At 37.9% G+C, this 17,612-nt stretch overlaps 1 protein-coding gene across 2 annotated transcripts in view; it reads right to left on the minus strand.

Annotated features, from left to right (window-relative positions):
* rab3gap2 (RAB3 GTPase activating protein subunit 2 (non-catalytic)) overlaps positions 1 to 14,851 on the minus strand; it is a 46,520-nt gene extending 31,669 nt beyond the window's left edge. For both annotated transcript variants that reach the window (XM_088354713.1, XM_088354714.1), the window contains exons 1-12: positions 14,374 to 14,851; positions 14,068 to 14,159; positions 12,523 to 12,637; positions 12,134 to 12,215; positions 7,296 to 7,343; positions 7,053 to 7,128; positions 6,818 to 6,919; positions 6,300 to 6,399; positions 5,640 to 5,738; positions 4,956 to 5,104; positions 4,785 to 4,864; positions 4,482 to 4,574 (exon numbers count right to left, since the gene is read on the minus strand). In XM_088354713.1, the coding sequence (XP_088210839.1) occupies positions 4,482 to 4,574; positions 4,785 to 4,864; positions 4,956 to 5,104; positions 5,640 to 5,738; positions 6,300 to 6,399; positions 6,818 to 6,919; positions 7,053 to 7,128; positions 7,296 to 7,343; positions 12,134 to 12,215; positions 12,523 to 12,637; positions 14,068 to 14,159; positions 14,374 to 14,476 (1,139 nt within the window). In that variant the 5' untranslated portion in view covers positions 14,477 to 14,851. The remainder of the gene's footprint in view (positions 1 to 4,481; positions 4,575 to 4,784; positions 4,865 to 4,955; positions 5,105 to 5,639; positions 5,739 to 6,299; positions 6,400 to 6,817; positions 6,920 to 7,052; positions 7,129 to 7,295; positions 7,344 to 12,133; positions 12,216 to 12,522; positions 12,638 to 14,067; positions 14,160 to 14,373) is intronic.
* Between the last annotated feature and the right edge of the window lie 2,761 nt (positions 14,852 to 17,612).

The raw sequence follows: 17,612 nt of genomic DNA on the forward strand, positions 1-17,612 counted from the left end.
TTAGCAAGGCGATAAGAGCATTGTAAAGCTGCAGTCGTGTCTGTCTAGCTGGACCTAAAGTGACAGTGTGTAATAAATCACCAAGATTTTGTGGCTTAGAATGGAAATGAAGAAAGTGCATTCAAAGAAGACACACATGGAGGCCCTAAGCATACCACTTTGCAAAATGCAGATGCCTACTTCCATATTTTCTTCAGTGAGCAAAGATAAATTTAAACCAGCGACAGGGCATGAAAGCTGGTTTTAATGACCATGAGTGAGAATGAAAGTCAGAGTGAACTAGATGCACCCAGAGCAGCTGAAAAGAGCAAAGAGCTGGAGTTGGTCAGAGCTTTTGCAGCTAGAGGGAGAAGTTACTCAAAAAGCCATTCAAAGATTGCAAGGGTGTACCAGAATAATTCAATTGTCATGACCATGAATCACTGTATGGGATTATCAGCAGTGAAAGGCTAGTAGCACTGAGGCGGCTACGGTGGCAAGCCATAGCCTGCAGCCTAGTGTGTAGCATGAGCAAGTAGAGGAGGAAACCGTAGAAAAAAAGTCAAGATGAGAAGGGCCAGATGCCTAAATCAGGGGACTTGGTGACCATACATGCCTGGCTCAGCAGTAGAAAGTTAGTGGCCGTTAAAAGCTAAGAGTACAAGAAAAAAAAGGTGCTTTCACAAATTATTATTTGCGCTAGTTGTGTCATATGATTACACAATTTCTAAACCTATGAGGCTTAAAAATAAAAAAAAATTAAAAATAGAAATAAAAAATTAAAAAAAAAAAAAAATAAAATAATATATATATATATATATATATATATATATCATGTTTTACACCCGTTTTTTTCTTATTTTTTTAATCAATAGCGTTCATTAAATCAGAGATGTCAAACAGGCAGCCCTCAGGCCCAATCAAGCCCGCCAAAGGTTTTAATCCGGGCCGCAAGGCAACACAGAGAGAAGCGAAAGAGAAAAATGAGCTTCAGTTTTAAATAGTTCCACTTGATGTCACCCAAGGCACCACTCACAAAGCAACTATAGTAGCATTTCTTTCTACCACTCTTTGTTTTTCTTTTTTCTTCTCCCTCTCTATTGCTTTCTCTTTTTCCGACATGTTTTCTTTTCACTCTCTCCGTCTAGCTATATTTAACTATACATCCTCTTCTTCATTTCTTTTCTCTTTAAACCCCTCTCTCTCTCTCTCGCCCTTTCCTTCTTTTTTCTCATTTTCTCTGTCTTTCACAGTCCTTTTCTTTCTCTATGTCTTTCTCATACATAATATTTTTCTTCCCACTTTGATCTGTCTTTTACTATTCTCTCATTCTTTTGACCTTTCCCTTTGTTTCTTTTCCTTTCTGCTGCTTTCTCTCCTTTTTTTCGTCCCTTTCTCTCTATTGTGCTTTCTCTATATTGTGTTCTCTCAATTCCTCAGTCTTTCTCTCTTTGTTGGCCTCTCTTACCTTCTTTCTCTCTTACTCTGTCTCGATTGTTCTCTCTTTTTACTTCTCTCTTTTTCTCCTCTCTCCCTTTCCTTCATTTAAATCTACTAGTCCAGGGGTGGCGAACACGTGGCTCTCGAGCCGCATGTGGCTCTTGGCCTATAAAATTGCGTCTCTTTGCCTCATCATATTTTCTATATACTTTGGCTCTTTGCCTTGTTTCATGTTTAGGTTTTTTTTGTGTATTGAGGGTGGACACTTTCATTGAAAACAACACAGGAACAATACTTGTTGTATTGTAAGGAGAGGAGTGTGTCATGGGAAATAATGTTTTTAATTGTGTGTGTTTGTGTCTGTCATGGCAGGTCAGTGCGTGGTTTGGCTCTTTGATTCAGTTAAAAATTTTGTCTCTTTCTGTCAAACTTGTTCGCCACCCCTGTACTAGTCTAACCACTGTGAGATATTTTTACTAACTTGTGGCCCCTAGCTAAAATGAATTTGAGAACCCTGATTTAAAAGAATAAATTTTCAAACCTCTAGGGTTTTGTATATAATATACACAATGGCTTCAATATCTGTTTTTTTTCTTTTTTTTCCACAAAACAAAAAATATATACATTTGACATACCCATAAATAACAAAAGAAACTACAACAAAAAATTTTTAAACAAAGAAATCGCATAAAAGGTGAGGTGTTTGGATATCAAGTAAAAATTGTGTGATAAGCTTCCATCTTTTCTCGAATTGATCTAGTTTCAGTTGAAGTCTTGCAGTGATTTTTTTCCATAATGTACCGTATTTTCCGCACTATTAGGCGCACCCCCGAAAAATAGTTTTTGGTCCTATATTTTCCATACATAAGGCGCACCGGATTAAAAGGCGCTACATTGGGAACGTCGACAAAACAGTCAGATAGTTCAGTCAAACTTATTACCCCCTTCAACATCAAGCCTTTTTGGGCCCATTTTTCAAATCCTACATCCATAACCCCAAGTTTAAAATCTGGGTTTTTCGCTATTTTTGTAGCCCTATTCACAGACCTTGATATTTTTTTTGTATTGTTGACCATGTTTTAATAGTCACACTACTGATATGAATGGTAACAATTCCACTGGGACATTTGGACAAGACCGCTGCTCCATGTCCACCCATATTGTACCTCTGTCTCTAGTAATCCATAGAATAAGAGCTTTAATTTGAGCTGCCCAATAATAATATCTAATATTGGCTAGGTCTAGGCCCCCTTTTTCTTTGGAAGCCAAAAGGGTTTTGTATTTTATTTAAGGTTTCTTATTTTGCCAAGGAATTTTTATATCAATTTATTTAACACTTTAAATGTGGATGCCGGGATCGGAATAGGTAGAGATTGAAACAGAAATAATAGACTTGGTAATTTGTTCATTCTAATTGTTTCTACCCTTCCGATAAGGCTTAAGGGCAAAATTTCCCATCTTTCCAAATCCTTCTTTATTTCTTCCATCAACTTTCCATAATTTGCATCAAACAGCTGTGTGGAATCTGGTGTAATAGTCACCCCCAAATATTTAAACCCTTTATTTGTCCATTTGAAATCAAATCTTTCTATCACCTCTGTTGGACATTTTCCTGATATCATCGTTGCTACTGATTTGCTCTCATTATTTAAATACCCTGCTACTTTTCCATATATTTTAAGGTTCTCCAACAGTGGAGGTATTGATGGAGAGGATATGGATGGATATTTTATCCTCTTCTCCTCCCTCATCTAATATTCCCCTTATTTGCTCATTTTGTCTTATTGATTCCGGGTGTGGTTCTAAGCTTACTGCAAACCAAAGTGGACTTAGGCAGTCCTCTTGCCGGACTCCTCTTTTAAGATCAAATAAGTCTGAACAGTGACCATTGGCTCTAAGATGAGATTTAGGATTTTTATAGATTATTTTCACCCACTCTACAAATTTTTGATGGAAGCCAAAAGCCATAAGTGTTTGATGTAAAAAGCTCCCTTTCACCCTATCAAAAGCTTTTTGGGCATCCAAGCTCAGTAACATCGAGGGTTGGGCTTTATATTTTTTTGCTCGAAATTATGTTTACTATCCTCCTAATATTGTTTGCACCCTGTTTGATCTGTTTTAATTAATCCCGCTATGAATTTCTGCATTCTTTTTGCCATTATGCTTGTAAGAATTTTTAAATCATTACAAAGTAAACTAACTGGTCCATGGCTTTCACACAGCATTGGATAATTTCCTTCTTTATGCAGGACTGTTATGATGGCTTCTGACTATGATTTGGGGGGGGATCTCCTTTTGTTTGCGCATAGTTAAATACATTATGTAGTACTGGTGTTAATTCTTCCTTAAAGCTTTTGTAGAACACCCCTGGGAATCCATCCGTTCCTGGTGATTTTTTATTTTTTTAAGTTTTTATTGTATCCTGTATTTCCTGATTTGTAATGGGGCAAATAATTTCCAATGTATCCCCCCCCTGATAGAGTTGGTAAATGTAGTTTTTCCAAAAAGTTTCGTGCCGTGCAGTTGTCCAAATCATTTTCTGAGTCATTGTATAAATCTTTATGATAATCTGCAAACGCTTCTGCAATACCTTTGGGTTTTGCTAAGCATTGTTTGGAAATAAGATGATTTATTTGTGAAATAATTTGTTTAGGCTTTTCTAAGTTGAAAGGCTAGTAACCGACTGCTTCTATTTCCCATTTCATAATATCTCTGATTCATAAAACACAAAGCCCCTTCTGCCTTATTTGTTAAAAGTTCATATAATTTGCTATGTTTTTTTAAAAAACCTGCAATGGATGTTATGTTTTAAAACATACTATATTTAGAAGTACTTTTTTAAAATAATCAAACCTAAGGATAATGCTCTGAATAATGCCTGCATGTTGGTTCAGGATCAGGGGATGGTGTAATTGTAACCTGTGCAGTCCTTTGCGACATCTTGTGATTAAGGGCTATACAAATAAATGTGACTTGACTTGACTCTGATCAATTTATGACATTTCCATTTATATTAAAAAGAAACATTTTACTTAAGTTACTACTTGGTCAATGAAAGGCACCTGATTCTCAAGGGTGTGGCAGGTTCAACCTTGGGCCTGTGTTTTTGAGCAGTTTCATCTTCAGTCTTATTCCTACTCCACCCAAGCCATCCACTAAAAGAGAGGAGACCCAAAAAAGGTTTTAAAAAGTGAGCAAAGTTGCGGAATAGAGTCTGTAACACAAGGATCGCTTGTAAGACCGCTAAACTACAAAAATGGACACAGAATCACATACGTAAAAAAACATTTAACCCTCGTTATTATTAGTTCGTCTATTTTATATTTTTGCTTTTATTTTGCATATGCAATCAAAAGCTTCCCCACCTGGCAGCACTAAAGAGGGCCGAAGTAAGTTTACTGGCCACCGCGAGCGCCACATGAGAAAGAAGCGGTTGGCTGGCTCCCTGCAAACAGTGACACAGATTAATGCCCTTCATTTTTGAGGCTTGTGAATATTTTTCTACACACCAAGTGGGATACATTGTAATGGCTCACCTCTACTGCATAGTAAAAGCCAGTGAATGGACCCCCTCCGACAGTGACATATTGGCTCATTGCAGGGGGACTGCCTTTGACTGAAGCATTAAACCCCCCTAAAATAGAAGCGTTCTTCATCTGATCAAACACATTAAGTGTCATGACACCTATCAGAGAGAAAAAAGGGCAGCAGAGATTAGGGGAATTATATGAAAGCCATACTGTGATGACTTCATGTACCAAATCCTCAGGTATCTTCAACTAACTTGAAAATATACTACATTTGAATACAGAACACAGAATCTAAAAATAATTTAACCCAAAATGATATCAATTAATTTAGACACACAAGACCTAGGAAATTTGAGTGTTGTGTAATACATAAACTAAGCTCTTCACATCTCTCTGGATATATTTCGGCACACTCGTACTTGCAGAATTTTTTAAATCCTGCAACACACATTTTTCACGACAACGACCTTAGAGGTTTTAGTGGTTAGCCACTGTAAATTTATGATTCAACAATGGGGCTTTTCACTCAAAGCTATGGGAGTATTGAATATGTTTTTTTTACTTAAAAAAAAAAAAACACCATCTAAGACGTGTGATTTTCACTTAGGATATCATAGTCTGAAATTGAATGTTAAACCTGAAAAGGTTGGCAAAACATCTCATTATTGCAAGTCATATAAGAGAACCTACCCACACTACAATGGTCTACAATAGTGTCCATGTCTTGGAGAGACCACTTCTTATAAGCCAGTGGAGGGGGCTGGATCACATCACTACCAGCAGCTGTCGCTAAAGGGACACAATAAGTGAGATGGTATAAGAAATACAGTACAGTACTCTAATACTAGAATAAACACAGAGCCCTAGTAAGATATTTTCTACCATTTGTAATGGTATTATTGCTCGCTTGACTAGAATATAAAGAAAACTTTATTCACAAAATTGTGAAAAACAAACAATGCTTAGTCAGTCCAACTAAATAAAAAAATAAGGTGCACATTTTACATGTGGCTGATGGATAAAAATCTCTGGTGAAACAGGACTAATGTTTTGCGAATGTCCCCACAAGAAAAGAGCAACGTTAATGTATGCAGCGTTTAACATAATAAGGTATTGAAGTGACACAAGACTGTTGGAATTTACACGTCCAAGTCAGGATTTAAATCATTATTCCTTCTAAAGTCCAACAACAACTTGGCAGGCAGAAGAGCTTTAAAGGCACAACATAGAATTTATACTAACTGATACCCTGATTTTTAGACCCCATAATTGTGAGTTACTACCAGAAATAGTTGCACTGTCCATGTTTGGTTTTTTTTTTTGCATTGATAAGAATGCACACAAACGTACCTCTTGCTACCTGGTTCCGACAAGCACGCAACGATTGGAAGAGACTGAAACCATCTATGGTGACCAAAGCTGCAGGGTAGAGGATGCTTAACTCTTCTTGCTGTGATCAAAAAAGTGCAATTATAATTTACTTTAATTTTTAAGTAATCTGTACTTTTTTTTGTATTAATTGACTGATAAATTGAATTTATTGTTATAAAACATGTATTTCTGACTATTAAAAATAACACCAGTTCAAAAAAGTGTAGAAAATATAAAAATGTCATTAATTTCCTTAATTGGTCATTAAAGTCAGCAAAACACTGTTAGTGGGCTACACATATCTGAGGGTAATGACTGTTGAGAGATAACTTTTTGAGAATAAGAAAAACATAAATAATAGATTTTCAAAATAGCTGTCAAAAATGTGATAAATTATGACTTGTTAATCAATGCGCCTATAGGTATTTACAAAAAAAAGTTGAACGCATTCTATAATTAGAGGGGGGAAAAAATGCACAATTTTACTTATTCCCTACCTGCTCTGTTACACAAGGGTGACGAGGGACCTCATATGTGCGACACTTCAGCCTTAAAACTTGGTCCTCATGAAGCAGCTGGGCAAGAAGCAAGACCCCATTCTAATGAAAACATTGAATATTTCTATCAGTAACGTAGTGAAAAATCAGAATACTATTTCAAATGCTATATTGATATCCCTGTTTGTTTTATGTGACAGGCAATACAGAGTTGGCAGATATAAAATTGCTCTACCTCTGTGTAGAAACGAACATTGCCAGATGTGAAACCCACAACAACACACGTCCAATCAGGTCTCCCAGTGGAGCTTCTAAAAGTGAGTATAATAAAAAAGACATGCGCTATCAAATTTTTGAACTTCGTACAAATATGCAAAGGAGATTACGTACAATATTGTTAGGATTACAATATATATATATATATATATATATATATATATATATATATATATACACATAGATATATATATATGCATACCTTTTTTGGCTTGCCAGTGGTATACAGATTGTGCTGCTCACATGCTCTCTGGAGTGAGAAAACAAAATTCACCCGCAAGTCATTTACTTGTTGAACTGCGTTGGACACATCATTGAATGGTTGCACTAAAATTAAGCTTTTTAACTATGTGTGTGTTTTAGTTTAATTGAAATGTGAGAAAGTAATATAACAAAAGGAGTATTCTAAATGATACTTGGGTACTGAGAGCCTGTATTATATTTATTTCATAATTGGCCAGAGTATCAATACTCAAAGTGACCATGTTACGATTAAGAACTACAATAATTCATCACAGCCAATAATTTAAAATAATTTTAAGGATAACAGCCTTATTAGGATATGTATAGCATCTTCATTAAGAAGATTTGTGTTTTTAATTTGGAGGACAACGCTCAACTATATCTTCCGATGGAGGAATCTGCCACACCAAACTGTAAATTAAGAGGCCTGTCTCACTGAGATTAAAGAATTGATGTCACTCAACTTCTTGCGCCTTAACTCTGGAAAGACCGAAATGTTAGTTATTGGTCCATCTAAATGCCGTGACTTGTTCTTAAAAACTGCTCTGAACATTGACAAATGTAATATCACTGTGACTGACTCAGTCAAAAAATGTAAGTGTCATATTTGACTCAAATCTGTCCTTTCAAACACACGTTAAGAATATTACGAGAACAGCTTTTTTCCATCTTCGCAACATGGCTAAAATTCGCCCTATGCTGTCTCAGTCGAATGCGGAGATTATAATTCATGCGTTTGTTACCTCCCGCCTAGATTACTGTAATGCACTACTCTCCGGTCTCCAAAAGTCCAAAATCAAGAGCCTTCAGCTGGTACAAAATGCTGAAGGGAGGCTTTTAACTCAAACAAAAACGTTTGATCACATTACCCCGATTTTAGCTAACCTGCATTGGCTCCCTGTTAGCTTAAGATGTGATTTTAAGGTTCTGTTGGTAGTATATGAAATAATGCATGGACTTGCTCCCTCATATCTTTCAGATTTTATTTCGTTCTGAAAATGCTGGTCTGCTAGTGATCCCAAGTGGTCTGCAGGTTCGAGAGCGTTCTCCATTCGGGCCCCAGTGCTGTGGAATGCTCTTCCCCCTGAGATTCGATCTGCAACCTCAGTGGAAATGTTTAAACCGAAGCTTAAAACACACTTCTACTCTATAGCATATGAATAACCTTTATTTTATGTTGACAATATCTGTGTATTATTTGTTATTGCAACACCCATTGCAGCTTTGTCATCCTGGAAGGGGGATTACCTAATGTGCGGCTTCTCAAGGTTTCTTCTTTTTCCTCATGTCGAGGTTTTTGAGTTTTTCCTTGCCCTCATGTAGGTTTTAGATCAGGGGATGGTGTAATGATAGTCTGTGGTTTGCAATAATCTGTGGTCTGTGTAGCCCTTTGAGACTCTTTGTTATCAAGGGCTATACAAATAAACATGACTTCAATTAACTACCACATTTTACCAGTCATGTTGGAATTAGTAGTCAGTATAAGAATAGAATTTACTTTTATTGTCATTCTTTGTAACCATGCACAGAACGAAATGTCAATACACCTGACCCGTATAGTTAAACTGTAGCGAGCCGATGCAGCCGCAGCCAAACAGCGCAGCCAAACAGCGCAGCCAAACAGGTCGCCGCCATTTTTTTAGACCCAACTGCAGTGTTGGGAGTCATTAGGTGACCAAAACCCCCAATTCCAACCCTTAATGCCGAGCGCCAAGCAGGGAGGCAATGAGTATCAATGTTGTAAGTCTTAGGTATGACTCGGCCGAGGCTTGAACTAGTGACCTCCCAGTCTCGGAGCGGGCGCCCTACCATCTAGGCTACCGAGCTGGTCAAGCTGGTAGGGAATATAACTGAGAGGACAGTTATTGATTCTTATTATTTAAATCATATTGCTTGTAATACGTCAGTTCGTCTCCCAATAGCATACAGCTTCCAAAACCTTCAAGCTTCTCTTAGATCGAACCGTGACATGTGGTGGTATACTAGTGGGGCTGAAACATTTTTATATTTGATAGTTTGTCAATCAAAATAATTTGTTTCACCTTTAAACCCTTTGTTCCTGAGGTTTTTTTTTTAATTAATATAGTGGAAAACATAAATCAAACGCAATTTATAACCTTTTCGGCCACCAAAATATTAAAGATAATCATTATTCCCTAGAGTAATCAAATTTCTGACTTGGGGCTAAAACCCTTCTACCAATAAAATAATAACTTTTATAATGAGTTGATTACAACTAAATGCACGCTTTTGCCAATACAGTGGGACCTCGGTTATCGCGGTTAATGGGGACTAAAACCACCCGCGATAAGTGAAAATCCGCGAAGTAGCGGCGCACCTTAAAAAAAAAAAAAAGCTTGAAAAATGCTTTAAAAAAAAAAAAATTATTTTATTCTATTATGATTATTTTTTAGACCTGCAAAGCTCTGAACCCACGAACGTGGAATTAAGAAGTAGCGACGCCCCTTCAAAAATGTTTAATATATATATATATATATATATATATTTTTTTTTTTTATTTATTTATTTTTTTTTTAATTATTATTTTGTTTTATTATTATCATTTTTTTAGACCTGCGAAGCTCTGAACCCGCGACGTGGAACCACGAAGTAGCGACGCCCCTTCAAAAATGCTTAAAAAAAAAAAAATTGTTTTTTTTTAAAAATTATTTTCTTTTATTATTATTATTTTTCAGGCCCGCGAAGCTCTGAATCCGCGAACGAAGTAGCGAGGTTCCACTGTATCAACTTGGCATTTTCATAGTAAAGATTAATCAATAATTTCTAAAATAAACACACACACACACACACACACACACACACACACACACACACACACACACACACACACACACACACACACGTAGCCTACATAAAGCTAATATCATGGATTTTTGGGGAAAAAAAAATACATTGACCGAACTTTGATCAGATATGTTTTTTCTGATGGTAGCAAAAGGTTGCATTTTGATTCAAAACAAATACAGTGCATCCGGAAAGTATTCACAGCGCTTCACTTTTTCCACATTTTGTTATGTTACAGCCTCATTCCAAATTGTATTAATTTAATCTCTTATCTCAAAATTCTACACAAAATACTCCATGATGACAATGTAAAAAAGTTTGGGTTTTTTAAACTTTTTTTTAATTTATTAAAAATAGAAAACTAATAAATAACATTTACATAAGTATTCACAGCCTTTGTCATGAAGCTCAAAATTGAGCTCAGTGCATCTTTTTTCCACTGATCATCCTTGAGATCTTTCTACAGCTTAATTGGAGTCCACCTGGAGTAAATTCAGTTGATTGGACATTATTAGGAAAGGCACACACCTGTCTATATAAGGTCAAACAGTTGAGTGTGCATGTCAGAGCACAAACACCAAGCATGAAGTCAAAAGAACTGTCTGTGGACCTGCGAGACAGGATTGTCTTGAGGCACAAATCTGGGGAAGGATACAGAAAAAATTCTGCTGCTTTGAAGGTCCCAATGAGCACAGTGGCCTCCATTATTCGTAAATGGAAGACATTTGGAACCACCAGGGCTCTTCCTAGAGCTGTCCGGCCTTCTAAATTGAGCGATGGGGGAAGAAGGGCCTTAGTCAGGGAGGTGACCAAGAACCCATGGTCACTCTGTCAGAGCTCCAGTGTTCCTCTGTGGAGAGAGGAGAGCCTTCCAGAAGGACAACCATCACTGCAGCAATCCACCAATCAGGCCTGTATGGTAGAGTGGCCAGACGAAAGCCACTCCTTAGTAAAAGGAACATGGAAGCCCGTCTGGAATTTCCAAAAAAGCACCTGAATGACTCTCAGACCATGAGAAACAAAATTCTCTGGTCTGATGAGACAAAGATTGAACTCTTTGGTGTGAATGCCAGGTACCATGTTTGGAGGAAACCAGGCACCGCTCATCACTAGGCCAATATCATCCCTACAGTGAAGCATGGTGGTGGCAGCATCATGCTGTGGGGATGTTTTTCAGCAGCAGGAACTGGCAGACTAGTCAGGATAGAAGGAAAAATGAATGCAGCAATGTATAGAGATATCCTGGATGAAAACCTGCTCCAGAGCGCTCTTGACCTCAGGCTGGGGCGAAGGTTCATTTTTCAGCAGGACAACGACCAAAAGCACACAGTCAAGATCTCAAAAGATTGGCTTCAGAACCACTCCGTGAATGTCCTGGAGTGGCCCAGCCAGAGTCCAGACTTGAATCTGATCGAACATCTCTGGAGAGATCTGAAAATGGCTGTGCACAAACGTCTCCCAACCAACCTGATTGAGCTTGAGACTTATTGCAAAGAAGAATGGGCAAAATGGCCTAAAGATAGGTGTGCTAAACTTGTGGGATCATATTCAAAAAGACTTGAAGCTGCATTTGCTGCCAAAGGTGGATCAACAAAGTATTAAGCAAAGGCTGTGAATACTTATGGAAATGTGATTTCTTAGTTTTCTATTTTTAATAAATTCAAAAGAAGTAAAAAAAAAACGTTTTCGCATTGTCATAATGGATTATTTTGTGTAGAATTTTGAGATAAGAGATTACATTAATACAAATTGGAATGAGGCTGTAACATAACAAAATGCGGAAAAAGTGAAGCGCTGTGAATACTTTCCGGATGCACTGTATAAAAAGTTTTCTATATGGATGACATTAATAACTGTTCAATTTTTGACCGATGAACTACAAAGTTTAAGATTCAATTGAATAATTATTCCATTATTTGAATACCTAGTTAGCTGTTGCACCAAATGTTGTTGTTTTTTATTCGAAAATGGTAAAAAGTGTAATAATCTCACCCTTCTTCAGTGCTGAGAATCCCACTCCAAGAGACAGCCAGGGTCATCTCTTCTCTACCGCTAGAGTCTGTTTGCCACTTAGCTGTAAATAATATACACACACATATATATTATATATATAAAATCATGATTTATTAGCTTTAACTGGGAACTGCAGAGACATCCGCCAAACACTAACCACGTTGAGATACAAGAAATTTGTGCTCAATTATTTTTTTAATTTACATGGCTAAGGTCATGACATCCCTGCACAGACGGTCACACATTGAGCAACGTGTGTGACTGTCAGTGTAGACAGATTAAATGCTGATTGTGTTTGTTGCTAAAGCTCTGATGTAGCAATTTGTTAGATTTCTACTTCAGATAAACCTTCCGTGAAAACATCTGACCTGAGAGAAAAACAGCCTTTTGTTCATGGGCCACAACAAGCAGATCCGAGCAAGGAGACAAGGATACCACACAGCCCTGCAGCCAGGGGCCACTTAAGTCTGTGGCTTCTTCAGTCTATAGGTGATCAAGAAAACATTATTGGATTATCAAGGATCAGATCATTACAATTTTAAACCGGGAGTCTCTGACTCCAATTCTATGCTGAATGTTTTAGAAATGGATCGTCATCCAACCCATATCAAATGACAAAGAACATTACAGGGTTTCTGCGGAGCTTGGTAATGAGCTGATCAGTTGAATAAGATGTGTTGGAAGATGGAAACAGTATATATCAGAGCAGTGATGAGTTAACATGCAGGGAATAGTTCAGACTTTGTTTTTTTTTAATGGTTTTAATCTAACTGAGAGTATGTTTGATTGAAATGGTTGTTAGTTCTTTCATTTTCTGATTACTCTTGCATTAATAGCTATTTTGATACGTTTTCTTGTGCGCAGCAATGCACAGGTGCAGTTCCATCATTTGGGATATTTTGCCTAATGAATCCAATCATTAGTGATGTGCTCCTTGGCTCAAATCCATGAAGTGTGTGCACTGAACAATAGAATAATTGACAGTAATAGCAAGCAAACAGTAAGTCATCATGTCATTTTTTTCTCGTCACAATGAGGATTATCTATCTATTGGAGGTAAGATCGGACCTAAAAAATCCAGGCCAACCTGACCCAGCCTGTGGGTATAAAAGCCCGAACGAGCCCAAACCCCATCGATCAACTTGATTTGAAGTACTGGGGTGAAGTGAACTTGAAGCTTTTTTTGGCACTGTGCAAATTTTGTTGCCAAAGTGTGTGCTTCGGCACAAAAGGGCCTTCTTCAGCTTAAGCACGCACAAAAATCAGGTGCAGATTCGAGTTTACTCTGAGCTCAGTCCCTCAAATCAAGTGTGCACTTAGCCGTCAAAGTACGTGCTGCCCCAAGTGCAGCACTGGAGTACACACTTTGGTCCCGTAGCGCTGATTGCAGCGTTGAAGTGTATTACTCAAGTAAAAGTTCAGTTACTTCACAATAATATCTCTCAAGTAGACGTCCAAATAATCACTTGAGTAAAAGTAAATGCCTGCTGTGCAGATGCCCAGGCTAACTTTAGTGATCGGTCCAGGCCCAAGATCTTACCTCTTCTATCTATTGGTGCTTTTATTCAAAAGGGGCAGTGCATAGACTCCATTTGTAAGTTAAGGAAATACATTCAAACATGTTTTGATTTTACAGTGGATAAAGTGCTTGCTCTGCTCATTAAATGATGAAAATGATGTAGGTTCAATGGAAATCTGACGCCAACCTCGCTATTGTTTTTCTCAAACATCAGCAAAACCACCTACATGGATAGGACCACTGGTCCATAGTACATCCTCGAGTACTCGTTTTATAATACTTATGGTAAAATGCTGTTTTTAGTGTGCACTTCGCCAATATAAAATCGAAGGAGGATTAATAAAGATGTACTGTACTAAAGATGAGACTTTTGATGAAAGACTGCATGACAAACCGATGTGGCCGCGGTGGATTTTTTATCTTCGCTCTTGTCACTTTCCCATGACGTTTCCCAGTCAGATGAGTCCCACGACAGTTCATTTTCAGCTGCAAGGAAGGGAAATGTAAACAGCTCATTGAAATGCACACAAGCGATTTATACTGACTGTTAAGAAAACCATATTTGCTGAGCTTGTGTGCATGTCGCCCAGAAAGACGGGTTTTGTAGCACAGAACATATCCACTTGTAGATAATTGCCTCGGGGTTATTGAGGGAGCAATAACTACACGAGCTTCGTCCGTCAATGATGATGTGGCTTACCTGTTTGCCTTTTCTCCAATGGCTCAGTTTTCCCATGGAACAAAAAGTCTTTCACAGTCTTGAAATCTTGGAGACGACAAAATTCCACTAAGCCGCAGGACATGTCGTCTCGGTCCTACCCGGACACAATTTGAGCGAATACTCTCCAGCTAGCCTGCGTGCTAACAATACGCTTGTAAAAGAGCTTCGTTGTCTCACAGTGCGTTTGTTAAAATCTTAGTTGTGGTGTCGTGTCAATTTCCCACTCTCCAGCTAGCCTGCGTGCTAACAGTACGCTTGTAAAAGAGCTTCGTTGTCTCACAGTGCGTTTGTTAAAATCTCAGTTGTGGTGTCGTATCAATTTCCCAAACACCGTATTGTCTTATTAATGTAAGGAAATCGTATTGAAATGACAAAACTACATAACTACAACAGTTTAAATGCGCAACATTTGCAGTACGGCTGTTAGAAAAACAACAACAATGTCGCGCAACGATGGAATGCTTCCGGGTTACGTTCAAATAAAGTTTTTCAAAGTAAAAGAGATATCTCATCTCATTAGCTACACCGCTTATCCTCAGTAGGATCGCAGGGGTGCTGGAGGGACAATTTTGACCATCCAATTAACCTGACATGCATGTTTTTGGAATGTGGGAGGAAACCGGAGTGCCCGGAGGAAACCCACGCAAGCACGGGGAGAACATACAAACTCCACACAGGAAGTCTGGAGCTGGATTTGAACCCATGTAGGAGGTTCCCAAGACATGAACTGTGCCGCACATGCGCTAACCACTGCGCCGCCGTGCTGCCTGTAAAAGAGATATGTATATTTAAAAAATAAACAAATATAAAACAAATCGAAATGTTTATTATAGCACTTTTAAGACACCAAAGGCAATTAAAATTGGGTGTCCTGTAAGGCGCTTTGAAATAAAAAGTATTATTATTAGTAGTCAAGTCAATTCATGTTTATTTGTATAGCCCTTTATCACAAGGAGTCTCATTATTATTATTATTATAATTATTATTATTATTACTGTTATTATTAGTAGTATTATTTTAATACAAATAAATTTACAATAATAGCCCCCCTGCCCCCTCCACTTTCTGCTCTAAGGTTGTAATCACACTTTTTTCTCAGTAATCCCTTGGTTTGAATCACAATATACATGTTACATATTTTTCCCCTCATCTTTCTTCTTCATACTCTCTAGCAACAATGCAATTTATGAAATTTGAGATTTTCATATGTAAATATACAACAAAGACAAAATTGATTGAAAATAATAAAGACAGTAAAAATGGGGAAGCTTATCATGGTCCTGTCTCCTTAAACGCTTCGACATTTTCCACATATTTGACAAAATAATGTTTTTCTTATCATTTTGGTCTCTGAGGGCTCGTGAGGTAATACTGTGCTGTACATGTTATTTATTCTGGTAATCATTTTGCTATAATTGTGAACTTTATTATATTCCTAACCGTTGTTTCAAGTTTGAATGTATATTTTTCTTTTTTTATTTATTTATTTTTTATCCCAAAAAATGTTACTTTAAATAAGCAAAATTTATCTGCCAGTGTAACCATAAAAAACTTTTGATAATATTTTAACTTGTTTTTTCAGCAAAAAAAAACCTAATAATTAAAATCAGTAAAATAATGTCCAAGATTTTGAAGTTCATTTCTTTAAATTATTATTTGCATTGCAATCTTAAACAGCTTAATCAAACGGAATACGTTTTTAAATACGTTTCCCTATACTACCTCATGAGCGGAACATCAATGTATAAAAAGTCTTAATAAAGTGTGGTGCATACAATTTTCTGCGGCACACTACACACAATCTCAGAGCACACGAGTGTGCCCCCAAACACTGGTTGAAAAACAATAAATAAATCAATTATATAATTTCAAATTTAACCGAGCAGTCTATATGTAAGATTAGAAGAATAAGCAGCTATTGATACATTTTTTTCTAATATTCTCTTGTAATACTGACAGCACGGTGGATGAGCGGTAAGTGCGTCCGCGGAACAGTTCTGAGGTCATGAGATCGAACCTTCCTGTGTGGAGTTTGCATGTTCTCCCCGTGCTGGTGTGAGTTTCTTCCCAGCACCCCGGTTTCCTCCCATTTTCCAAAAACATGTCAGGTTAATTGGCAGGTTCAAATTGTCCCTAGTTGTGAATGAGCGGCCCCCTTCTTTTTAGTGTTTATATGCTTCCACTTGGGGATATTATCCGCAAGTGTAATATTAGTTTCCATTGTTATGCAAATTACGCTCCGCGGTATCTGCCACTGGAGACAACTGGTCAGTTAAGTTGTAGAAATCTGTTGGCCTGCCTTACTGAGATACAAAGATGGATGTCGCTTGTTTTTTTTTTTTGCACCTCAACCCAGAAAAAAATGAAATGTTGATTGTTGGTCCAGCTCATTGTCGTGATTTGTTCTCAAACACTGCCCTGAACCTTGACAAAAGTGATATCGCCCGTAGTGACTCGGTCAAAAATCTAGGTGTTATATTTGATCCCGATCTGTCATTTCAGTTAGATTTGAAAAATATTACTAGAATAGCTTTCTTCCACCTCCGTAATATTGCGAAGATTCGTCCGATGCTGTCTCAATCAGATGCAGAGGTTATAATTCATGCATTTACTACTTCTCAACCAACTCGGTGGCCTTGGGGGTATGGCGCCCGCCCCGAGACTCGGAGGTTGTGGTTCAAGCCTCGGCCGAGTCATACCTAAGACTTAAACATTGGTACCCGTTGCCTCCCTGCTTGCCGTTCAGCATTAGGGGTTGGAATTGGGGGGTTTGGTCACCTAATGACTCCCAACACCTCAGTTGGGTTGAGCGAGGGGGCTGGAAATCCCCTCCTCTGAATCAATCTCCCAAAAAGAGTCAGAAAAGACTCTAGCCACCTCCCACTAGGGGAATATGGCTGTGTTATATATATCCTACTTCCCAGCTTGATTACTGTAATGTATTGCTTTCTGGTCTCCTGATGTCTAGCATCAAAAGTTTGCAGCTCGTTCAAAATGCGGCAGCGAGACTTTTGATAAGACAAAAAAGTTTGAGCATATTACTCCGATACTGGCTAACTTGCACTGGCTCCCATTCCACTTAAGATGTGACTTCAAGGTTCTCTTACTAACATACAAATGTTTTCATGGACTTGCGCCCTCTTATCTCTCAGATTTGGTTTCCCCCTAGGTTCCTGCACAGAGGCCCCGCTCGGAAAATGCCGGTCTACTTGTGACTC

Source organism: Urocampus carinirostris, chromosome 15 (assembly GCF_059441175.1).
Source record: "Urocampus carinirostris isolate Australia breed hairy pipefish chromosome 15, RoL_Ucar_1.0, whole genome shotgun sequence".
Classification (NCBI taxonomy): Eukaryota; Metazoa; Chordata; class Actinopteri; order Syngnathiformes; family Syngnathidae; genus Urocampus; species Urocampus carinirostris.